This window comes from Lissotriton helveticus, chromosome 11 (genome assembly GCF_964261635.1).
Source record: "Lissotriton helveticus chromosome 11, aLisHel1.1, whole genome shotgun sequence".
In the NCBI taxonomy this organism is placed as follows: domain Eukaryota; kingdom Metazoa; phylum Chordata; class Amphibia; order Caudata; family Salamandridae; genus Lissotriton; species Lissotriton helveticus.
The window spans coordinates 88,520,603-88,547,400 of record NC_136072.1 but is presented as its reverse complement, the minus strand read 5'-3'; the positions used below and the strand labels follow the sequence as shown (position 1 = coordinate 88,547,400).

General features: G+C 41.9%; 1 protein-coding gene across 1 annotated transcript in view; it reads left to right on the top strand.

Moving 5' to 3' along the window:
• SLC7A14 (solute carrier family 7 member 14) overlaps positions 1 to 26,798 on the top strand; it is a 304,031-nt gene that overhangs the window by 225,371 nt on the left and 51,862 nt on the right. Inside the window, exons 5-6 of the mRNA XM_078667705.1 lie at positions 23,796 to 24,013; positions 26,573 to 26,719. Of these exons, the coding sequence (XP_078523831.1) occupies positions 23,796 to 24,013; positions 26,573 to 26,719 (365 nt within the window). The remainder of the gene's footprint in view (positions 1 to 23,795; positions 24,014 to 26,572; positions 26,720 to 26,798) is intronic.

Below are 26,798 nucleotides of genomic sequence, written 5' to 3'. Positions count from 1 at the left end.
CAGCTGCCTGAATGGCTTCCTGCAGCCCCGTCACCACACCCAGAAGCGAAATCCCAGCAGGGACAGCAAGGAACTTCTTGGCGCTGAGGAAGTAGTGTGACTGGCATGACTGGGACTTCGCAAGCCCACAAAGGTGAGTAGTCCTCCAAAAAAGCCTGGCTGGGTGCCACAGATGACCCAGCAGACACAGAGACGCCCTGTAGGAGGTGGAGCCCATGCTGAGAGCCGCAGCGGTGCTCCTACCCTTCCTAATGCCCGCGAGGGGTGAGAGCTGGGAACTCCCCTCACCCAAAAAGACTGAGAAGGTTTATTGCCAGGCTGAGGAGATCTCCCTCTATGCCTGAAAATAGATACTCCTGGCGTAGTTCGTCCTACTGAGCCCCCCGCTGATGATGAGTGACCTGTGAGGCCCTAGTATGATGGCCCGAGGCCCAGGGGTGGCGCTCCCTGCAAATACTTACCACCAATTTGTGGAGGCCTGATCTGCTTTTTTTCACTGAATCTTCCATCTAGTGACTTTTGGGGAAGCCTGCACCTTGAGAAGGTGGATTTGCCCACTTTTGTCCCCCCACCTTGGCGCATTCAGCAGACTTCAACAGAGCATGCAATGGCGAGCTGAAAGTGGATCCAGCTGCCTTGCTCTAACCTCCGTGCCTGCCGGGCCCTGGTGGGCCTACCCTGGTTGGGGCCTGAGTAATGACGCTGAGGAGACAAGGCAGGGGCCTAAACTTTGCCTGGTCCCTACAAAAAGAGTTCTGTAGCCGTGGTGGCCTAAAGGGTTTGGATTCTACGAGGGAGTGGAGGTGAAGTGCCACTACCACCTGCAGTGACTCCCTGTGGCCTCCTGTAGAGGTGCGTTGGAACATGCTGCTGACAATGATGGCTCCCTCCTTCTGCTGATAGCACCCTGCGACGACCTCAAAGGACTTCATGTGTTGGTAAGGTTGAGTTGACCGCCAACTAGAGTTCCTTACTTTGACTGCAATTGATGGAGGGCCACAGCAGTGTCCCACTGCCTGGACTGGATGACTGCCGCCACTGGCTGTTGACTGCATCTGGCCCAATTGGTTCACCCACTGGCATGTCGCGCCGTACCAGAGGGAGAGAGACCCAAAGGCAGGGGATGGAGAGTCCCCTGTGCTCATCAGTGAGACCGACCTGTCTGGAGAGCTGGGGTGCATACCACCTGATAAACTGGACTCTATCCTACAACCATCAAGGACTGTAACAAAATATTAGAGCAAAACATTTATACTTTGGTGGTAAAACAGAAAGTTGAAAATAGCAGGGTTATGATTTTATCCAACTTCAGAGAAACAGAGCCTCAATTTTTTAGGCCAGGCGGAAGCTGAGGGACTTAAAGATCAAGTATGCCATGATTTACCCAGCACACCTGCATATTGTCACTGAATAAGGGACAGAAAAATTCTTGATCGAGCAAAGTGTAGGACTGGCTGGATATGGAGTCAGAGGTACGGGAGGACACTTGACAGGCCAGCGCAAGACCATGGAACAGGTGAGGGCGTAGAGGTGCTCCATCAGCAGAGCAGATGTGCCAAGAAGCACCATATTCCATAGTCAATGATGTTAAAGAGGACGTACTGCGATGTTTCGGTCTCAAATGGCGCAAAAGGTCCCCAAGACAATCTTCAGGACTCAATGTAGAACACATGTAGAATCAGCGCTGATTCAACATTCAGTCTGCCTGTCGGAGCAAAAGTGTTTTGCCCGTGCTAAAGTCTATTGCCGGAAATTGATCGGAGCATACAACATCTATTGAGCCTTGGGCAAGACTTTTTCACTATTTGGCAAACATTTTCAGGTTTTGTTCCTTTTCATCATTGAGTCCTGATGATGGTCTCCGAAACATCGACTTTGTGTCTTCTTTAACATCTTTGACTGCGGCATATGGTGCTTCATTCATTCCTGTCTGAATATTTGAAATTCAAGGATGAAAACCACATGGGACTGTGGATTTATGAATCTGTATGGTTAAGAGAACTTTGCTCTTCCTTAGATCCCCAGATTGAATATATGGGGAAACATCCTTTACAACGCAACTTTTACCACGCAATGCTTTTACATCGCAACTTTTACAACGCAAACCATTACAACGCATTGCGCTGGGGGGGCGATCTAGGATAGGGAATAGATTTAATTTACTATCCAACACCTTTCCTACTATCTACGGGGACTGGAGTTGGAATAGTAAATTAAACTATTCACTATCCAGCACCCCAAAGCACTATGCGTTATAAAGGCATGTGTTGTAAAACTTGCGATGTAAAAGCATGCGTGGTAAAAGCATGCGTTGTAATGTCATACATCCGAATATATGATATAAAATATACAGGTATCGTGTGGTGGCCCCAGTGCTGTTATATTGATGTATTGTTGTTTATACTGCACATTTTCGCCTGAATGTTTTATAATGCGTTGTGATATTGATTCATTTTCTATATAAAATACATCTTTGCCAATAATACACCATTGATGGAACACATGAGTAATTTACTGATGGTTTGCAGTTGGATCATTATGATGACCAATAAACTGTTGAGTTGATTGGAATACAAATAATTCCTCCAGAAACACTTTCATTTTCTAACTATATTGCCCAGCTCCCTGGGGGATCATTAGGTTGCCCTGCTGTATACAGAATACTGCGGGAAACTCTTCATTGTTAGTGTGATGGCTGTTGGCATCAAGATGTAGTGTAGTTCCTATTATCCCAATAGGCTCTGCGCATTGGAATAATACCTTCAATAGTATAGGCCTAGACCAGACGTTAACTAGGTCTACTACTGTCGATATTAGACTTAAAGTTTTGGGTTTGCCAGCTAGCTCAGAGTTCACTAGAAACTTTCTCGAATAGGCAAGGAGGAGTTGAACCTCCCTGGATAGACAAGAAGGGATTTAGTTTCTGACAACCATAGAACATGACAACTTTGCTCTCCCCTAATCAAGAGTGTATCTCTAGAGTCGTGTGAAAACAAAAGACGACTTATTTTACTCAGTCAGTACGTGCATTCTTAGTCTCACCAGATTGTAGAGAAAAGGAAGAGATGGGCGTGTTCAATAAAAGATGTTATTTATTGATCAGTCTCTTTTCTCATACAAGAGAAATGGATCGATATTATTGCAATACTTATGGTTAAGTAAAGTGCATACAATAAAAGCAGAAGTATAAAATAATACTGTAAAAACATTGATATGGTTTCTAAGCCATATGATGGTTTAAAATGGATAAAATAGATACATACATATATACATTTGACTAATCGTACTCAACTGGTGTTTCTAACTACGCCTACCCCGGTGTACCTGACCTAAGCCTAATACGTGGGCGGGAATAGAAAGTAGCAGTTTAAGTTAAGTTTGTTTTGCCAAGTGACTGACTTAAGAATTCTCTGCGAGGGGTTATTCAGTTCTGTACCTGGAATCTAGGATGAATGAGGGATGGTATCTCTCGTCTCTGGTCTCGATATTCCAGGCTGCCTGCGAGGGCTACCCGGAAGCGCCGGAGCTGGATTTCTCGGCAGGAGAAAGGCAGCGTCTCGTTCTCAGCGCGTCAGGAAGGCGGGGCTGCGCCAGCGGGGTCTGCTCTGCTCTGGGCTTCGGCAAGTCTGGCTGCTCCGATCTCGTCACCACCGCGTGTGTTTGCATAGGGCAATATCGGTAATATTTATACCTTTAAGGTGCCGAGATTGACGTAAGGATGGACATAGATACGTCAATAAGGATGTCATACGACTTGGTCGTTAGCACATTCTTTTGCTGAAGTTCTCGGTGAAATCAAAACAATGGCCGCAGGGTTTTTCCCAGGTTGTCATAGGTTTGATTTGTTTAGAGAACTCCTTATGCCTTATCAGGGGCTGGAGGAATATCGCTTGTCTAATTAGATTGCAAGCGTTGTGACCTAATCAGATAACACGTTCCTGTGCCGTAGTGTGGCTTAATCAGATAACGGTTTCTGCATCATGGGGGTTTTCTGCATCATGGGATGGCTGCTAGTTAACTTGTTAACCAGAATAGGGTCAGGAATAGGGGGATCGATACAGAACCTATAGGAATACATCACAAAGAGAAGATGAAGAATAGCGCAACAGTAATGGATGGATGTGCATTTCCTGGCATTCTGATTTCCTTCTCTGTTTTAATCTGCTCAGTATCTCCTACAAAATTGGCACTTTGTGTACTTTCTGATATGCATGGTTATTTCAGTTTCATGGTCCCTACATTTTAATCTTGCACCTCCTGTCACCAGTTCAGTGCATGCAAAATATTTATCAAGCCAAAGCTTACATTGAGCTAGCCAAAGTGAAGAGAAGAAGCCACAATGCCATTTTTCAAATTATAATTACTATATGGTGATATCTATGTTGCCAAGTGTTCCACACAGAGGGCCAGTTTCAGAAAGTAGTCTCTTAGAATTTAACAAACTAAAACAGGAGCACTCGTTCATGTACCCATCATTGATGAATTGGCCCCAAAAGGTCTAACTCCTGTGAAGTACAAGTGACATAGCCTTCCTATTTGTTCTACACACTGTGTATGTTTAGTCACTGAACATTCACAATATAGTTTTAGGTGCTAGGGAGCAATTCCTAAGACCACTTAAGAATAAGTTAAGTAGTAGTGATAAGGATGTGAAAAATTGAGCATGAGTTTGAAATATTTATTGTGCCTCTTTTACTTGGGCATTACAGTAGACGAGCACTGGTTAATTACCAGCAGGTTCAAGTCCTTGCTTGCAATTGTGATAGTTTGATATTAAAACATCTAGTTCAATAATATCCATCTACAGAAATATTACAATTGACTGCTCCTTTAGAGTGAATCTATACTTACATGTATTTACAAAATTTAACAAAATAGTGGTAGTCGGTATTCTGGAGCTGATATTTTTGTTGGCCAAAGTTGGGAGGATAGGGGAAGGAGAATGGGCTGGCCTCGTCGTTAGAGGACTTGTTGAGAATTTATTCTTATGACATAGTCTTAGGGATCACCCACATATAGCCAAGTACCCAGCGGCGGCTTGTCTGCTATGGCGGAGGAGTGTTGCCTCCCACTGTTGAGTGATAATAAACACCATTTTATTATAATTTTCTTTTTCTTTCTGTGCTTGAGGAAGCAAGATGGGGTAGAGACATGACAAGAGAAAGTGGAGAAGTAGTGAACACAGTAAGTGCCAAACCATCATGCACACTTTAACACCTTACCCGCGATTTCGCTGCAGTGCGGTGGTTCCGCAAAATAGGCGGGGCCGTGTAGGCCGTTGGATGTTCGCAGCACCAGCGAGGTAGTGCTCGCGACGGCTAACGGCAGCAGGGAAGGGGTTAATCTCTCTCCACCTAAGCTGTGTTGTACAGCAGGTTGGAGTAGAGGCACAGGCTCCTAGGACCAGAGCAAGCGTTAAACAAACCCTCTCAAGCAAATGGCAGCGCTTCTCTCTCGTATTGTCTTACCAGTATGAGAGCAGCACAGTGATTGGCATCTAGGAGCCTGGCAGTGTGCACCAGCCCCTGGGGAATCGGAGTTCGACTGGAGCAAATGAACCCTGAGACGAATGCCGGCAACAACAGGTAAGTGCTTTTTTGTTATTTAACCCGTTAACCGCGGCCGTTTTTTCGCGGCAGTGCGGCCGTTTTAAAGAACGGGCGGGGCTGCGTCAGCCGTTGAACATGCGCAGCACCAGCCAGGTAGTGCTCCGAATGTTCAACGGCTGACGGCAGCACTTAACGGGTTAAACCCTCCCCCCACACCTTACCACCACCCGTTAAGAAGAGCAGCCGCTACTGAAAGCAGGGACGGCGAGCATGTCTCGCAGGGGGGGCAGCAAGTGTGGGGGTTGAGAGGGAGGGCAGCGGGGGGAGGGTGGGGTCTCTCCCGATGGAGGAGGAGGAGGGAGGGAGTAAAAAATAAATAAACTTACCTTGAAGCCGGGTCCTGCGTCTTCTCTGCTCCTGGTCTCCTGCCTCCAACAGAAACAAGAAGCAGGCCGCCAGGCTCCCTCCCCTAAGCCAACTGCAATGCTTTAATTCAGCATTGTGATAGGTCTGAACACTGTGACACGGTGCACAGCCAGGGGCTGGAGGGGTGGGCATGCTCTCCATGCAGGCTCTATTGCAGCCTGCATGGAGACTAGGGAAGAGCGCATGACTGTTTTGGGCAGCCCGAGAGGGCCAACCAAACAATCATTGCACACTTAGGAGTGGGCAAACCACTCCTCCCTCTCCCAGAGCAGAGCAGCACCGCCCATCCGCCAGCCCGCAACACAGACAGACACAAACCATAAACTGATAATAACCAAGGGCCATATAAACAAAGAATAGCGATAAATGTCGCTGAGCTGGCATAGCGCGGATTAGCTTAACGCCGGCTATCGCCGGATTTAATCACTGAGATATCGCGTTATTAACAACGCATATCTCCACAGCAATATTAAATCCGGCAATAGCGGCGAAATCCGCGCACATCGCTGGAAATCCAGCGCTACAACGGAAGCGATCATGTAATCCTTGCTAATAGGGCGATGTGGAATCAGCCATAGAATCCACCTCCCATCAAATATATAGCTAAATCTGCTTTTTAGCAGACGTTAGCTTTCGGCGTTATCCGCGGTTAGCACGGATTGTAACGTCGGTATTGGTGTCCTGGGCCAGGTTGTTGCTAGGGAGAAGTGCTCCGTGATTCCTGTGTTGTGTTAGTAGGAAACGCCCACTTTGCATCTCATTAGAGATGCAAAGCGAGGCATCGGTAATAAGACTGCTAACATTCGCTAATGCATCTCCTATTTTTGGCTTTTCAATCCAAAAAAGCTGCGATAAGGCCCTTGATAATATGCCCCTTTATCATTTTATGTTTCTAAAGTTGGCACTGCTGTGAAGAAGTGGGGCAACGCTTTGGAGCCGCAAGCAAAATATGCGATTAATCAAAGAGCAGCGGCAAAAAGAAAGGGTGTACATAAAAACGTGCCCAAGTTTGATACCAACGCAGCCGCTCAGACCCTTCTTCTTGCGGGCACTTCACGTAACTGCAATTTGCCCGATACCAGCTAGGCATGTGTCACAGCTTCCCATCAGGGCCATTCAAAACACATACAGTGAAGCACACAGTCAGCTAAGCCTCCAACCTGGTCCCCTTTATCAGTCCTCCTGCCATTCATCTCTCAGGGATGTCAAGAGCCATTGGGCTTGAATGACCGTGATCCCAAGGTCAGGCCTGCAGCAGGTCACTTCTATTTATATCAGAAAGGCACTGTCTGCAGGCTCACTTTCAGGCGATGCATTTCAGTATCCTGCATAGAACATCAGCTCTCAGAAACTGCTCACTAATTGCTGAGCCTGGCTCCTGCTGCTTCAGGTCAGGATTCACCAGGACCAAATGGCTGTGAGTCGAATTAATGTTATTACTTTCTCTACCCTCATCATCTTTCATAGCATCACATAAGAGAGTAGCTGGCACGGTGGAGTCACCCATTATTCATAGCTGGTCAAGCAACAAGATATTATACTGATGAAAAAGTATGTTCGATTTACGGTTTATGCTGAGCCAGCCTGACACTTGTGACAAAGCGTTCCAGCAAGAAAGGATGAAATCCAACCTGAATGGCTACATAGATGTGTGGTCCTCGTTTGATTGGATGTCGCCGTGTCCAATAGATTTGCTTCATGATTTTATACGGAGAATATGATAGGGACCATTTACAAACTCATTTGCATACCTAAATATAGTCTATGTGTGCAAATGGCATTATTTATAACGGGGACTTACTGCTTGGGACTCAAAACAACAGTAATTTTCATTCGTAAATTGATTTACTCACATGTAAAATGTCCCCAAGGGAGGTAATCTGATGCACTGGAGAAGGAGAAGGCCTTATAGAGTGTGGATGGCAGGTTATTTAGAGAACACCCATAAATGTCTAATTTCCTGGGCAATCACAAACTTTTTTGTAAACAGTGGTGTCCTCATTCCAAAAATACAGGCAGTGACTCGCAGGTTCATTTCATTTTTCTCTTCATGCTTGGCATTGTGGGTCTTGTAGTTCATCCATTTTTGGACATCAGTAGGAAATACTTTTCATCCACTTGCTTTTGGGCATTTCACTCAAATTGGACCTAGTGAGGGGACTGCAGCAATACAGCGGATATGAAAGCAGATCAAATGTATACTAACAGTCTAATGACATTTTATCTTCTGGGTGTTCACACAGAATCTTTTTATTGGTTTGCTGTCAGCCTGGGTATAGGCGGAGATTTTCTTTAGTCAAAGACAGGAGTACCCCCAAACCTAGTGTTGGGATGGGGGTGGAACACCCCCAACGTTGGTTGAGGACCCAACAGTGAAAATAAAATACAAAGAAATCAAGTGTAAATGCACTTTTGCTAAACATTTACATATGCACAAATGAACAGTTATATATGTTTACATGCTAATGGAAGTGAGTATTTGCCATAACTGTAGCCGCTACTCAGAAGTACTTTTGGACTTAATAGAGAAATAAAAAACAATGGTAAATACTCCTAATGTTGGTGTAAGTATAGAGGAACATTACGAATTTAGGGGCATATTACCAAGGGCCTTATCGCCGCTTTAGCGGGAATTTTTCCCGCTAAAGCGGCGATAATTTTATCGCCCTATTACCAAGCTGTCGCTAACACCAGTTAGTGACAGCTAGTAGGAGATAGCGATCATCTTGGGGCCCACTTTGCACGTCAGCGATAATTATCGCTAATGACATGCAATGTGGGCGTGCCAAGATGTTAGCGACTGTAAACAGTCGCTAACATCGCTATCTCCTATTACCTACAAAGGCGTACTTTTGGAAATATTCGCGCTACGCGCGAATATCTCCAAAAGCTAACGCCTGCCCAGAGCAGTTCTTAGCCATGTTATCCAATGGTAGCCAACACAGCGATAATTATCGCTAGTTGTTGGTAATATGCCCCTTTGGACTTGATCCAGATATATTTTACATGTGCCTGTCTCCCCTTACCTATGTCTATAAGACAGTCATCTTCAGAATTTTTAATGTCACACCCCGTACGTGAAGCTATTTTGTTCCCTAGGCCAACATGAAGTAATATTTTCCCACAATTAATATGTGAAATGTTAAGTATTGCAAGCGAGCAAGAGCACTGCAGGCTCATCTCCTCTAAGACATGTTGAAACAGACTGACTTCTAGGACTGATTTTTAGTCTAAGATCCTGTAAGCGAGACAAAGGGAACCATGAAAGCAGCTGAGCATCCTGAAAGCAAAAGTCGCAATCTAAGCCCTGTCTTGTTTTTCTTTCTAATAATAAATACAGTATATGGAATTACACTATATGACACATATAGGGAGCGCGTTGAAAAATCAGCTGAGTTTGGGATAGGAAAAGGGTATTACTGGTCCAAGAAATGTTCACAAAAATTGATATTCATTGTACTATTGTTCTTTTCACACTAACATATTTAAGTTTTCAAAGTTTGTGATGACGATCAGTTATCCCCTGTCAAAGCACATTTTGCCAGGTACATCAGTACTAGAGGCACCTTTGAGGTTGCTCCAGTCGTTCACCTTGCCACTCCTTCAGGTCACCCCTACGTCATCCTTTCATAAACCCTAGGACTGACCTATGCCACACTTTCTGCACTATATATTATGGGGCTTATTTACAAGTCCATTGCGCTGCCGGTGCGTCACTTTTTTTGACGCACCAGCGGCACACTGGGCTTCCCCATATTTACAAGGCTACGCAAAGTAACCCTGCGTGACTTTTAATATGTTTCCCTTTTACGCATGACTCTGATTGAAAGGGGCATTCCGTGGGTGTTTTTATTTTATTTCTTTTATTGGCTATTTATGCCTCTAGAGGCAAAAAACGTGACGTTGGGCTGACTAACAGGAGTTTTTTTTGCCGCTAATTAGCCTTTCATCACTTTTCTCTCTCTAATGTCAAAATTTTTATCGCTTTGATGCTACTTTTAGTGGCAGTTTTCACAGGGGCTAGCCGATACTACCTCATGTACCGACGTATTGTGGTGATAGGCCGCTAGTTACTGGCAGTTTTCGTAAATATACCCCTGTTTTCGGTTGCATTGGAATCTGTAGGTCGGGACCACCAACCGGGTGTCGGTCGGTTCCATTACCGAGTCAGTGTCCGGCGGAAGTGATTCTGCCCGACACCATAATAACCCCCATAATGTCCTTATCTATACTATGCAGTTTGCATGCAAATGTTTAATGACAGTCTATAAGCCATTGTGCAATATTAGTATTTTAAATTAAGAATTGCAAATAACAAAATATTTTAATAACAAAAGCAGTAAACCACTGAGCTACACACATAAAATACAGTTTTTAACCTTCATAGTATATGCTCTTTTACTGAGTCAAACTGCCATTAGACAAAAATACGATATCTCTCCAGCAGGAAAATTAATCACCTTTGTTATCTTTAAATTTTTATTGTTGCCTCAAATCTGCTGGTCACACAGGAAACGCTGCATCAGGTGTTTTTAAACCATAATTTATTTCTGAGGACAGTGTCCACCCAGGCACCAGTCTCACTGCCCTAATTCAGCCCTGTGTGTAATGGAACCACGTGATGGGTGTATGTGTGCTTCTGTCAAACATAATACATGAAGGCTCAAATGTGGTACTGCGCGCACATTGTGTGTGTGTGTACTGGCTGTGTTTGTTTGTAAATAGCACACCTTGGTAAAAGACAGAAAAGCTATAGTACTGAGCAGTACTGAATGCATGTGTGACTGTAGTAGCAAATGTATGGAGGTAACTGTGCTGAAGAGTAAAGGCCTGATTTAGAGGTGGGCAGACAGGTTACTCTGTCACAATGGTGACAGATATACCGTCCACTGAAATATCAATGCCATAGGATATAATGGAATTTATATTTCGCCAGACAGGATATCCATCACCGTTGGGACTGAGTATCCCGTCCGTTAAGATCTAAATCGGGCTGCAAGTGTCCTGTGAATGTACCTAGAGGACAAGTGTGTCCGTAATGGTAAATTACATGGAGGACCCTGGGTTCGATTTTGGGAAGCCCAAGCCTGTCTGGTAAAGACATGAGGAGTAGAGGAATCCCCCCCAGAGAGACTTGTATATTGCTGCATTCCTGTAAGCTGGATGAGACACACACTGGAGGAAAGAAGGAAGAGATTCCCTTTACACTTCAAAAGGCTGCTCTTTGATTCAGTGATAGATCACAAGGAAAGGGCCAGGACACGTCTCAGGAAAGGAGATGGGACTGATAAGGAAGTCATAAATAGTAGATGTGGAGTCTGAGATTAACCTTTTGATGCACATATCACTGTGCCTGACATTCAGGTGTAATCACTGGTCACTCCCATAAATTATGTTGTGAAAAATCAGCTTCTGAGTCTTGCCTGCTGTGGCAAGCATCTTTCATGAAGAAAGATGAAAAGAGAGAAGTGTCCACTTCAAAAGAAGCAGAACCCCAACATAAAACTTTAAGACTCAGACTCTAAATTAAATGTTGGTGTCTGGAAGTGGAATATAAGAACGGGAGGTTGAGGCCCCGAAACTTTCTCTTCTGCTAAGCAGCCAGACCAGTTGTGTGAAAAAGGAAAACTCTGCAAGAGTTCTGCCTACGACCAGTACTGGGGGCAAAGGCCTGCTAGTCTCCCTGCTGGGCGAGTGGACATAACCCAGGAAAATCAAGACCACCTGCCCTGGAGCCAGGAGCACCAGCGCCTGCTTGCCAAGACAAGTGGGCCCAGTGAGGAAAAGGAAAGCACTACAGTGAGTGTGGTCCAGTGGGGAGCCCTAACGTGAGGACTCCCTATATGAGGTGTGAGGATTTGGCTGTGCACCGATCAGGTCACTGCCCATGTGCCGGGTTGGCTCAGTGACCCCTGTATACTAGGAGTGGACTGACCCGTGAGTTAAGCATTGTGCATGACTGGATGGTCCCGTACTGGTCTGCTGCACCAACCTGTATGCCAGAGGGTTGACCAGTAAAGTTGATTTTATGACAAGTGAGGGAACTGCCCCTGTTTGACCACTGAGTCCTACCAAGAACGTCGTAGATGATGTTGCACCCTTGTTGGGCTACTGTTGGGAGCTGAAGAAAGGATTTGCCCCACCCCCCTGGCCTAAGGCAGACTTCATGTGTCTTTGTGATATGAGAGCTTCTCCGACATGGTAGATTTTTGGGTGCCTAATAAGGGGGAAACTACAAATTGCAATTTAATTTAGACTTAGTAGAAAAAAGGCATTTAAAAAAGGGTGAGATCTCCCATTTAGCATTCTGAGTACTACTCAGGAATGCTAAATGTGAGTTAAAGCTGTGTAAGGTCGGGCTGGATATTTCCCAGGCTTTGGAACTATCAAGCAGTGTCTTAATATCAGAGAGCTTACGTTCTCAATGCTATATGGCACTGTTTGATCTCTACTACACACCAGTCACCATCTTTAAATGGGGAGGGAGAGGGGGTCATTGTTGTCCAAGGTGTGGTTTGGTAGCGGCTAACGATGTACACATGTTTTTTGAATGCACTACCCTTAACACATTTCTTCAGGAGGTAGAACTATTTATCAATTCTATATTGAAAATTCCAGCTGTTCTCTCCTCCGAGCTTGTTATTTTTGGGTGTGAGAGTAATTGTGCATTGGAGAGATCAAGAAATGCATCTGCCCTTCTCTGTATCTCCATGTCCTTAGTACGACTCTGTATAACATCGGAATGGATTAGTCCGGAGGCCCCCACTTTTATAAATTGGAGAGCAAGGATTCTGGCTCTCCATAATTTTGAGCCAGCAGTTTTCCAGAGGTGGGGCAGAAGGAGGCGGGAACAGGGCCTGAAAATCTGGGCCCCGTTGGAAGAGTGCTTAGCAGAATGGCTCTTGATGGGTGATGCAACTTTCTTTTTTTTCTTTAGTTTAGAGATTGCTCTCTTTATGTTTCCTCTTGGCCTCTCTTAAAACTGGCTTTTCGTCCCCCTTTTCTTGATGTATGTATAATTTATAGCCACAGTGTGTAATTTTTGATTTACCAATATGTTGCTGTTTCTTTTTCAAGCTTCAATAAAAATATTTAAAAAATAAAAATAAAAAAGGGTGAGAACAAAATAAAAAATTAGCCACATGATTAGGTACGGTTTATGAGGTATCCGATTGCTGACACAGAAATATTGATAAATGGAAAAATCTGAAGATGAATGTCCTCATCAAATACTCTGAGATTTTAAGATAGAAAAATACTACTATAACTGTTTAACAACTTCCTCACTCCACAACCAAGGTCCAGTGACCCTCTGGGTTTAACATCCTAGAGATCACTGAAAACCCACCATTGTTGCACCATTCTTCCTTCAGAAGTTTTGAATGGCTGCTAGTCCAATGGTTTGCCTCCTTACAGATTGTCTAATCTCACCCTTGCAATGGTACTTATTGATACATGCAATAGCAGTAAGTGAATTAGAGCTTTCCTTTCCACTCTATGGGTGCATTCAGGTTTATGTTGAATCTTATTGGTGGTTATCTAGGAAAGAGTGGTTCATCAGCATAGTTCCCAGTTTGGTTCCTTATGGGCTCAGTACTCCGCTGTGGAGACTATTGGCATTTAAGAAATTTGCTGAAATATCTAATATACAAAATGGGTAGGGGCTGGGTTTCTAGGGCCAGATTCACAAAGGTAAACTTAGACCAAAAGTCTACGTTTAGACAAAAAGTCTAACTTTACTTATAGTAAAGCTAGACTTTTAGTCTAGGTTTAGACCAAAAGTCTAAACTTAGAATAGAAGTCTAACTTTACTCATAGGAAAGTTAGACTTTTGGTTGAAGATTAGACTTTTGGTCTAAACTTAGACCAAAAGTCTAACTTTACTACAAGCAAAGTTAGACTTTAGGTCTAAACTTAGACTTTTAGTCTAAATCTAGACTTTTGGTCCAAGTTTACCTTTGTGAATCAGCAATTAGTAATTTAAATGACTTGGGTAGACTCCAGCAAATCTAAGAGGTTAGGGAGGAATTCCAGTACAGGGGTGCAACAATTCTTTGTGTAGGGCCATATAATGCATATAATGCTCAAGGAACGTTGAATCAGGACCATACAGGAAATGATGCACATTTACTGAGTTAGGCTGTAGACTGAGGGCTATATACTTACAGTGCCATCTTCTATTACAGAAACTGGACGACACATTTTAGGGCTTCCACACATAATGGTCAGGTGACACCGGAAAAAGAAAATCTGCCAGGTTGGTGCAGTGCAGTATTCCATTCACATACTGACTCTTGCAAATACTTTTAGTTACATTCTTTGTGCATCACTCACTTGAATCCCTGCACACTGCACTGCAAACTTGCTGTCATCCCTGACTGTTGCTGAAAGGTTCTACTTGTCTCAATCAAACTTCATAGATATGAATGTACATGCTGATGTATATGAACATTCTGGTCTTACTAAAAGGACAGACACTTTCTTCTATTGGCCCCAATACTGTTCTTCTGCACAAGGTTAGGAATTTACGGTATGGCATTTGAAGCCACTTTCTCTTTTTTTCCCCATGTTAATCGCATGGCCTCTATGCTTTCCACCTCCAAAGTTTCTTACCCTCATAAGGCAAAGGCTTGATGGTGCAGCCCACCTTATCCTCTTGCTTGGTCTACGCCAAGTTACCGGAGTTCCCTGACTTTTTATGAGTAGACTTAAAATGATTGAGAATTTGGGTGCACACTCAGGCTTTCATCACCTTGCAAGAGTGCTGTGGCTTTGTGTGGGGACATATATAATCTTAAAGTCACTGGGGCATATTATCAAGGGGGTTTATCTCCGCTTTTTTGGCTTTAAAAGCCAAGAAAGCGGAGATAAAATTATCTCCCTATTACCTAGCTGTCGCTAACACCAGTTAGCGACAGCTAGTAGGCGATAGCGACCATCTTGGACCCCACTTTGCATGTCAGTGATATTTATCACTAATGACATGCAAAGTGGGCGTGCCAAGATATTAGCGACTGGAAACAGTCGCTAACATCGCTATCTCCTATTACCAACTTTTGGAGATATTCGCGCTAAGCTCGAATATCTCCAAAAGCTAACACCTGCCCTGAGCAGTTCTTAGCCATGTTATCCAATGGGAGGTGGATAACATGGCTAAGAGCATTAGCTCGGTAATGCATGAATATCGCTGACTTTTCAGCGATATTCATGCATTGCGGCCGTTTTTTATCGCTTAGGAGATAAACCTTGGTAATTCCAAGGTTTATCTGCGATAAAAATCGCCGCAGCTCAGCGGTAAAATTTTGTCTCTGATCAAGCAATAGCGATAATTATCGCTATTGCTTGGTAATATGCCCCACTGTGTCTAATGCCCACAGCTATTTATAGAATGGAATATTTTATATCCAATCATATTTCTGTTATACTTATCATCATCATACAACCTAAGATCATCTATTTTCTTTCTGCTTCATTTGACATGATTTAGATTTATGCAGACTGTGGACTCGTTCTTTCCCCCAGCCACTTCTTGGAATTGTCCCTTTTTCAATCTGAGTACCATCCCAGAATATTGTGCTTTCCATAATAAGCAGAAACCTTTCTGTTCACCAATTAATGATGTTTCCTAAATCCAGTTTCTTAACCCTCAGTGGTGTTAGCGTGCTATAATAAATTTTTTTAAATGAAGCTTTAGGAATCTCCCGTCTTGCACTGTGACCTGTCTTTAGGGTTTAAGTATTCCAAGAAAAAGTTAACGCAGTACCTCAAATTTTGTCAAGCTAGTATTGGTGCTAACGATGCACAGGCTCTCTATGCCATGAAGATGCATCCTGGTTTTATGATATGGGTAATGGGTCTATGGTGAAATATGTTATTTAGAGGCACTTTGAGAAAACTTAATTCACCACACCCATCAAAGATAATTGATAAAATATTGATGAAATTCACTAACCACAGTGACATATTTACACCCTGAATACTTCATGCACTGTTTGCCACACAAGGCTTATGTCCCTTTGTTTTAATGGCCCTAGCACATGGTTGGAAGTCCACTCTAATACAGTTCTTGATGTATGGCTCTGCCAGGCTGGGACCTTGGTTGATTTCAGTAGAACCTGTACTTCCCTGTTTCAAATGTGCTGCTCTTGTTCAAATAAATGTCTGAGCAATCTTTTAATGCGGGTGGATTAGGCAGTGGTTGGCAGGGGGAAGGGCTTTCCAAATTCTTAGTGAGGTTTGGTGAATCACGTGACTCAAAGTGTGTTTAGATTAGTTTCCCCACTTACTTGTCAAGAACATAAAAAGTGGGTTTATAAGCTGGGCTGTTAAAAAAAAGTGGGAATGGTTGAACTGGTACTACAATTACCAGCAGCCTTCTCCTTTGACCTGTGTCCAATAATGTTGTGAATAACTTGCTAAAATATCATTGTGGCTGAAATTTCTGCCACTTTTCACATGCATCAATAAACTGGTAAAGAGATATCAGAATTTCATGGCGACACATGGTGTTACCACAATAGCTCCAAGATCTTCTTTTCAAATATTGTTGGAGAAGCATCTTAAAGATTTGTAGCAGGAGACATTTCAGTTAACATAATTTCGGATCATTTATTTCACCCTGCACTCGTACTTACTATCTACTTTCTAATCCAGGAAAAATTGTGTGTTTATTGGTAACAGTCAAACATGTTTCTAAAGGGCTCTCCACGCTTTCAGGAGGATTACTGATTGGCAGTACCTCCATCTAGAGCTCCCTACTTGGCTTTCATACCACAGTAGCTCTCATATGATGTTTCCATCTAATGAATTCCCACAGCTTGTCGCATCGTTTTTTCTTTACAACACTGCCGTACCAAGAGGGGTGGACGCCTGATGGATGGGGCCCGTGCCCCAGCTCAATTTGTCCTGCCTTACACTGTCAAATCACTCCTCCATAGCTGTTGACTGTTTCTCAGAGCGAGGAGGTGACACAGAATTAAAAAGTAGACACTTCACCTTGCCGTACACATAAATATGTTACGTGAGTCTGAATGCTTGTTAAAAATCTTTAAATATGAATTTGTTTGTATGAGTATATGTATCTCTATCTTATATACACCAAAAGTCAGATTTAAACACTGTAGGCAAACATTTATATATGGATATTATTTTGTACCCACACACACACAAATAGGCATATATATTTATATATTACAGAGTGGCAGTAGCCTCTCTGTAGTTATAGTTTGGATTCCAAGATATGGGAATTTCTCCAAAAAGTGGTTTCTGATAACTTTCCACCCATTAAATAAATCTCCACAAAACTTTGCAGAGCTATTCTTCCTTCTACATTGACAGATGATGCAAAGTTTTGTGATGATTGGTCAAGGGGGTGTAAAGATAAAAGGGGGGTCCCAAAACTCTTTTTTCCACCAATGCATTTTCCATGGAAAATGCACTGGTATATCTTGCATAGCGCGAAAATGACTGAATGGATTTACATGAAATGTGGCAGGATTAGACATTATGTTTCACAAATGATCATTATGGTTACTACTGGTAAGTATTTTTTAAGTCAAAACACATTTTAACTCAGTGATATCTGTTGCCTTGGTATTTTTTCTAAATTTCACAGTATTTTGCACAAGTCATTAAGTGATTGGCTAATGACAGCTTGAACAAAGGTTAAAGGCAGCCATGTTGTTTTTAGGTACACTTTGCCTGTGACCTGAGTTTTGCCCTTAGATGTAGGTAAGTATTACTTTGATCTATTTCCACTACCTATAGGCACTTTTTTAAAGTGGTATTAGGCAGATTAAAATTGTACAGAGTTCTGCAATACTGCCTCAGTTGTACCACAGTACCAAAATACTATTTAAAAATAAATATGTTAAAAGATTCAAAATGCCCTTCAGCGCCCTCTATTTTACAAATATAAGGTGCTTTAGTGTATTTTCCATTGTTCCCATATTTGAATCTTCAGTAAAATGTCTACGGAGTACTGCGGTATTACCTACAAATGACCACACTACTTAAATGTATTTTAATGTGCAGTTCTTCCTAAACTGCTGTAAGAATATATAGAATTGTAGGAATACATTTCTCTCCCTGTAAACACTTTAATAAAGTGGTATCAGGCAGAGAACCGCAATAAAACCTACTCCTTATCTACATCTAAGACCCTATTCCAGAACATAGTGGAACGCTGAAAGCAGACAAAATGTATTGATGACAATATGGCTCCATTTTACCTTTTGTAAACCTAGCCATTGCCTTATCATGCACGTGTACCGCAGTATACTGCAAACTTACTGTGGTATACAGAGGAAAATTATATAACTACTCCATTCCACTGTATACCACACCACTATACGCCCCTCCACTGTATGCTAATCAACTGTACACCCCTCCACTCCAGCCATTCCATTCTACACCTCAACACTGTATGCTATTACACTCTATGCGACTACACTTTATGACACTCCAGTGTACACCAATGCACTGTATGACCTTCCACTCTACGCTAATCCATTGTTTGCTAATCCACTGTACACAACTACACTGTACAACACTATACTCCATGTTAATCCACGCTATGCCACTCCACTCTACCCATCTTCAGTGTACATAACTGCACTTTCTGCGATTCCTCTGTACGTCACCACACTTTACGTCACTCTACTGTACACCACTCCACTATATGCCAACCCACTCTACGACAATCAACTGTACGCTATTACACTACCCATCACTTCATTTTATGGCGTCACTCCTTCAAATTATTATAGTTTGTGAACCTCCAAACACAGTGTATTCAAATCGTTATCCACACTACATTAACTACAACTCTTGCCTTCTCCATGCACTGCATGTTCTGTTTTATATTATCTCACTTATCTCATGTAAAATTATAATATTTACAAGAACAGGTAATCAAATCTTTTGTTAGAAAACAGTGCATAGTAGAGTGGAAAGAGTTATTGAAATGTGGCTACTAAGTTGAACACACTGTGTACGGAGGTGTGAAAGTAATAATAATTTGAAGGTGTTGTGTAAATTATACATTATAGGCATAAGTTTAGGAATTAAAATGTTTGTGTACAATGACTTTTGTTTCTAGATAACAAATAAATAAAGCTATGTCAATGTAAAGGTGGTGCGTAAACCAGCCGCGGCCGGTAGTGGGAGCACCGGCCGGGCGGTGACGTGGGGAGGGGGAGGGGCAGGGTGAGGGGTAGTAATGTATGGAATCCGGACCTTAACAGGTAAGTAAACATAAAAATAAATAAAACGAATTTAGTTGCGCGCACTGCATCACCAAATGCGATGCAGTGCGTGCAACGAAATTCGTTTTATTTATTTTTATGTTTACTTACCTGTTAAGGTCTGGATTCCATACATTACTACCCCCCACCCTGCCCCTCCCCCTCCCCACGTCACCGCCCGGCCGGTACTCCCACTACCGACCGTGGCTGGCGTAAACTATAACCTATAACTGAAGAATTCTAATGCTTTTGTATTTTAAGTGTGGTTTGTATAGAAAAAATATACTTATGTTTATTTTATTGACTGTATATATATACATAAATACATTTATACACACTCTTCACAGTTGTTCTTTGTAGGGAGCCTATCAGTTTTATTGATGCCCTATTGTGTGCACCCTCTAAAAATTACTTATAGAGACGTCCCTTCTTCTCTAAATACAGATAGTTAAAAACAAATTTTTTAACCTGACGATGCTCAGTGAAGACCTGTATTTTTTAAGCCATTGAACTGCTTTAGTTTCGAGAAATAATATTGCGGCATCAGCATATACCTATAATGCTTTTGGAGGAAACAGGTGTTATAATGAAAAAGGATTATTAAGGAGAAATGGTATAAGGAGTTTCAACTCAGTGCCGTTAACATCCAGATAATGGTATTATTTTGTATTCTAAAGTGGTTGAAAATGAGAGGGATACGCTCTGGTGCACTGAAGCTCTGTTAATATTAACATCAATATGTATTTCTCCCACCTTCTTCAGGCTTGCAAAAACATTGTTTTTTTCAATAGCTTTATCATCATTGAGAGTATAATACAAAAATACTCATGCATGTCTTCTTGTGCGAGCAGACAGAAAAACCTATTAAAAAGAGGCTGAACATTTGAACAGCAAAGGTTCTAGCTCAACGCACTGTTCTCCACAGACTAATAACAGGATCATTAAATGAAATAGGAATTGCAAACAGAAGAAATGAAATATTACCAGTCTGCCTCCTTCTTTCTTCTTTTTTTCATTATAAAAACTGATTGGGAGCATTTTTCGGTACATCATTGATGCCTTGCTCTGAAAGTGAGTGTTGGCTATGTCCTCGATTCCATACACACGTAAGAAGCAAACACATATCAATTGCAATCAAGCATCAGGAAATGCAATAGGTGTATTTTGTTCTTAAATGCCATAGCACAAGGCATACAATGAGAAAAATTGCAATGAGTTGGAAGTATCCATGACTGTAGGGAGACCTAAAAATATGAAACATCCAAAGACAGTAATGAGTCTTAAAAACTGTGCTCTGTAGGTGACATGAAGGCAGAGTGGCAGGCGTAAACAGTTTAGGTTCAGAAAGGTAATTCTACAAAGGTGCAGTGCTCTGGTGTTCTCAACACTTGGTTTGTGCACTCCATTGACAGTCCATCAATTGCTGCCTGTTAATTGAAGATGGGTGTGCCCACTCATTAGAGCATTATTACCAGGGGTGATGGATGGGGAGGCATGAGAGGTGGTAGCGATGATAGGGAGTGGCTGAGGGAGGAGGAGGAGCAAGCCCTGATGGGGAGTGAGGGACCAGCTAGCAGTCTGTGACTGGGAGTATTAATGGAGGGGAGCACCAGGACAGAAAGTGAGAACAGAAATGTGGGAGACAGGGCGATGCACAGCGGGGGAGGTGTGAAAGCATGCATGTATATAATAGAACAGCAACATAGAGACAGGAGGACCCAGCGAGGAGTGTAGAAGGACTACTTGATGCCCCTCCTCTCCCACTAAAGCCTAATCTGAATAGTAATGGAATGATATAACCTTCCGCGAAATGCAATGTGCTTGGGTGTCATCAACTATCGACCAGTGGCAAACCTTGAAATCTACACAAGAGTCAGTGGCTGTGGGGTATTTACCCAAAGTGCACTCTCCCTGTACCACTGCTTTCAAAATACACTGTTCAAAGTATTAGTAATGTGAGGTAAAGTTGTGTGTGTCATGAGCTAAAAAATATTGACCCAACAATCTAAGACCTTATTATTCAGAAAAGGTGATAATTAGAGAAGATGAGCCAACTTAAGCACTTCCCGGTCAATGCATTGCTTATGAGACCACTGATAAAAATGACATATGACATAACAATATTTGTAGCCTAAACAAAAACTTCACTATGATGTGATACTGAGAATAATATTGGATTTGTTGTATAAATTTAAATTAGATTAATTTTTCCCCTACAAACTACTTCCATTGTTCTCTGTAAAAATAAGGTCATATGTAATGAAAACAAAAAATTAGAAAGATTGTAAAAGTACAAACTAAGCATTGCACATCACTAACAGCTATTAGAGTTCTAGTATTATGATATTCCATGTAAAATCAAATGATTATTCCACATATTGTATCTTCCACTTCGTAAATTAAAGGCGAGAACTGAGCGCGTCTTTTAGCGGTAGGGATAATAGGATGTCTGCCTAAAAAAATAATGGCTGTCCCGATTGCCCTCATCTTTGTTTGTCCATCGCTGCATTAGGCTTTGAGATTGAGACAGAGGGCCTGATTTAGAGCTTGGACGACACCCTTCACCCCCTGAAGAAGTCCCGCCCACCTTATTCAGATGTATGCTGGCTGAACTGCTGTCTGCATTGACAAGCTGCTTACCGTTGTGTAAGTGGTGCACCTCTGTCGACGCGGCAGACTCCATTGCTCCAAGCCAATTTAGATTTCCTTGTTGTGCTGCGTTGTCCTAGCTGCAGTTTCCTGATGGAGTGAGTCCCTGGTGGAGTGGAAATTGGTAAGTACCTCTTTTATAATGTGTCACTACACATATAGGTTGTGTGTGGTTTAAAAATATATGTAGGTAATGTGTCATGCCTCTTTTTGTACATAATCCAAATTGGCTCAAAGCAATAGAGTGTACATTCAATAGTGTGTGTTGTATGTGTGCTATGCTATATGTACAAAAAGGGCCATGACACACTAACTACATATTTTTAAACCATACACAACCTAAATGTGTAGTGACACATAATAAAAGTGGTACTCCACTCCACCAGCTATTACAGAAAATACATTTTCAATTAAAATTACCATTACATTTGCACTGACATACCTTTTTAATGATAAAACTATTCAACACACAAACAATAATGCATAGAAATTGACATCACCTAATGTATTGATTTGTTTTGATAATATTAAAATGTTTGTTTTGCCCACACTTCAGAATTAACCCGTTCCGTGCTGCCGTCGGCCATTGGCCGACGGGACCACTACCTGGGTAGTGCTGCCGTCGGCCAATGGCCGACGGAGCCCCACCCACCCTTTAGAACGCCCTCACCGCGGCGGAAACGCGTTAAACGAAGTATGCTTCATTTGTGCTCTCCTAATTCACATAGATTTTGAAATATTTGTGTAGGTCATTTGCTGGCATTTTATTTTATTGAGTGCAAGAAAAAATAACATCCATTGATACATGGAATACCTAGCAGGATTGTCACATAAACCCTTTCACTTTGAAGTCAGAGAAAAAAAAGTAAACAGCAGCCTCCTTCAGAAAACAGCCTAACATTTGACCTCTGTTTAAATGCACAGCAAATGTGACAAGATTGAACATTTAAAGACTTGTTTATTGCTCATTCACTTCTGAACTTTAGCATTGTTATTTAGGACTTGCTTCAGCTATGCCTATATGATGGGTGTGAAATTGAGGAGAGGATTGTTTACCTTATGCTATTAGTGATGAGCACTGGCCAAAATAAACAAGCTCGTAGACAGAATATTGTTGCTCACAGACTGCGAGATTGATGAACTGGTAGTGATAGAGATAAATCAGATCAGTCAAACAGAAAGGTAGGAGGCAGGAAAACCTTTCAAATAAAATACAACATATTTACTGCTGAGAACTAGCAGACAAGGGAGACAATAAAACAATGCATGTACCCTCATAGAAAAGAAAAAAAGAGTTCCCAGAAATCGAGCACAGGTGGAGGAGTAAAAGGGATCAGTCTTGGAGGTGGTGAACAGAGTATGCTCCCCAGCAAGGAGAAAGATATTTTGGACAGCCTAAAACAAATAAAGTCAGCAAATAGAAAGCAAGCAAATGTGAGTTACAAAACACCAAGCCCATGGCAAGCAATGGGCAGAATGCATTCCTAAGCATGCTTTCAGCATGTCCCCGATATGTATTTGTACACTGGTAGGCTTTGACCTAAAAAGTGTGAACTGAGTTAAAAGGTGCACGATTGACAAGGTCATTTTTCAGGTGCAAGATTGATTGATCTTTGAAAGATTCACAGTTTGTATGTGTAGTTTGTGCCTGAGTAATATCATGTAAAAAGGTTTTTGGTATCTGCAGTGTATAGCTCAGCAAGGATAAGTTAATGAGTTGCATGATTTTACAAACAGGTGTAAATTATAATGATTTGCAGATGCTAATTTCAAATGTCAACTGCACCCTTCATTGGGATTCAAACTTGAAAAAGCTAAAACTTTTATTGTAGACTAGAATCAGAATCAGAGAATACAGTGTGCATAAATTGTTGTGACTCAATGTTCTCCTTGGCCATATCTTACAAGGCTTCATTATCTTTATTAGGGAAGGGTGATGAATCCTACCCAGATCTACTTGCCATGCTGATTGGAATAATAGTGACACTCATTGTCGCAATGGGAGTGAAGAACTCAGTTGGATTCAACAATTTGCTCAACGTGATCAATCTGGTAGTATGGATCTTCATGATATTTGCAGGTTTCTTCTTTGTCAATTCCGACAACTGGACTGGTGGGCAGTTTCTACCCTATGGATGGTCAGGGGTAAGTACATTTCTTCAGAAACTCTGTTATACAGAAATATGGCGGTCATAGAAGTAATTGTTGGAAACTGCTGTTTTAGTATGTAGTTTGAAAATCTTTTCCACAAAATAATGACCTTTAATGTTTGAGTCATTTTTTTCCATAAGCATCATTTAATGTAAATTGTAGGATTAGAATCCAGAATTCCCATTGGGACAGGGGTTTTGAAAGATGGAGATGACTGAGGCTTCTGTGTCAGAAACCGAGTACTTGCTCAAACTTTATCCCGTTTACTGCGGCCGTTATTTCGGCGCGGTGCGGGCGTTCTATAAAGTGGGCGGGGCTGCGTCGGCCGTTGAACTTTCGCAGCACCAGCCAGGTAGTGCTCCGAACTTTCAGTGGCCGACAGCAGCACTGATAGGGATAAACAAGGTTGGAGAAATATGAGTTTGGTGGGCATGATGTTTACCTTCTATTGCAGAGCAACTGTGGATCAGGGCCAGCTCTAGGGTGGTACAACTGGTGCAGACGCCTCAGGCGCTGACCTTCCCGGGGAGGGGTGAGGTCAGGGGGGTGTTAGCGCTGGGTTTAAATGCACCTGCTGTAGAGACCTTTGTGTGTCAATAGTTTTCAGGCAACAATAAAAATGTCAGATAACTCTTGTGATTAATGTTCAAGCTGGAGAAAAATTAGTTTTGTTTAGTGGCAGATTTGACTCATCATAAAGAAAGTACTGCAGAGGGTTAGTATGCCTGCTGCAAAGGTACCTGTACCATGCAGATCACAGATACCTCAGTGGGTTACTGCTTTTGTCACAGATATCCTTTTGTTACCTGCAGTTCATAAGTTACAGTTCTAATATAGCACAGTGACTTATGAACTGTAATCAAAGAGCTGCATGCAATCTCCAAGGCACAAGGTTGAACCCTATGTTTTGCCCAGTCTTTCATCATCCTAATGTTGCTCACAAGGTTTAGCTTGGGTAGAAGCATTTTTTAATTAGTAAAGCCAACCCCAACCTCTGTGGTACGTTTTAAATCCAGAGTTCGTGCTTCTTCAGACCAAAGACTCTTAAAATATAACGCCTTTGAGTATGGATGACATGCAATTCCTACACCTGGTAATCTTCATTGTTTTATGTAAAATTTCCTATAGACTGATTTAGACAGTTATGACTTTATAGAATGCGTATGTGATGTGCTCTGACACCCTACACTGGTATGAAAAGCACTATAAAACAACTTACATGCATGTGAGAGAGGGGCTATGGACAGATGTGGGGCATTGTTGGAGGGTAGTAGTGAGATAATTTGTGGAGAAGGAGGTTATGGGGCCGGTTGCCAAAAAGACTGTTGCACTTGGCACCACCAACACTAATACCGACCCTGCTGTTGATTCTTGTACATTCTATCCATGCAGCATCTTGGGTGGGATAATGTGGCCTACACCATTCTCAAGGGGAGGTATGACAGAGTTAAATCTTAATGCCCACAGCAGTAAATACAGTTTTTTGACTTTGTCCTTCATATACCTCATCTTGACTTTGTACCACTTCTTGGCCTCCCACAGTGCACAAGCTCTAGCCCCGGTGCATTCACCTTATCAATATCCTCCAGCCACACATCTCACCAGACAATGGGTTGTGGGAGTTACAATTTTGAGTTTGACAAAATAATTCAACATATATGAGATTATAATGTCCACACACTAGTTTCTGAGCTTTCTTCTCTCCATGCAGATCTATATTCTATTTAGGCAGAACATGTCTGAGGCATGCAGAGAGTGCACAGTTATACAGAGGAAGATACATTTGTGGTAGCCCATTGCTACCTAAATCTGTTGGTTATGGCACACAGCTCTGTAGCACATTACGCATTTATATTTTGCATACATTCAAAGGATTTAAATAGGTCCATATACTTCATACAACTTAGAAAAGAATGATAAAGCAGCATTTCAAAACATGGAGGGTGTTCTATTTACCTTGTATGAGTCCTTCATGGACCAATCCAATTCATTATATTAACCCCACTACTGTCCTGCATCAAACTATCCCTATGCACTATCCTGAATAGTGCATTTCCAGAAGCATGGGCAGTAAGCTCCTTGATTAATGTGTGTCTTCCTAGACTTTGATGTGCCAAGCTGGGTCTCTGTGCTACATACTAACAGACAAATTTACTTTGTTGCTGGTAAAGACCTAATATTTACCAGTCTCTACCATATTATAAATGCATACCACATATTACATTATCTTCAAAACTAGTCACCATTTGTGTCTGAATATTGGCAGTATATGTTCTGAATCAACAATACTTACATTGTAATACTTGTATATGCACAAAGAATATCTGTATGTAAATGTCTTGCCATTTATTGTTCAGATTGTGATAAGAATATAATTTATGAGTCGTGCAATACAATATTGTCATCAATTATTTCATTAAAACTAAAAATAATTGTAGCATTTCTCATAATACCCCTGTCCTTCCCGCTAACCAGAGGTCATTCAATCAATGTATCTGTGGTTTACATTGTATCAAAATGATTATGTATAATATTTTGTCATTTTATTAACAGGTACTGAAAGGTGCAGCTACATGTTTTTATGCTTTTATTGGATTTGATATTATTGCAACCACTGGAGAGGAAGCAAAAAGTCCAAATACATCAATTCCATATGCTATAACTGCTTCCCTTATCACATGTCTAACAGTTTATGTCTCTGTAAGTACTCAGTTTCATGTTACATGATATATTCCTGCTGCTTTCTATATCTTCACGAATACTGCAAAATATGCTAAGT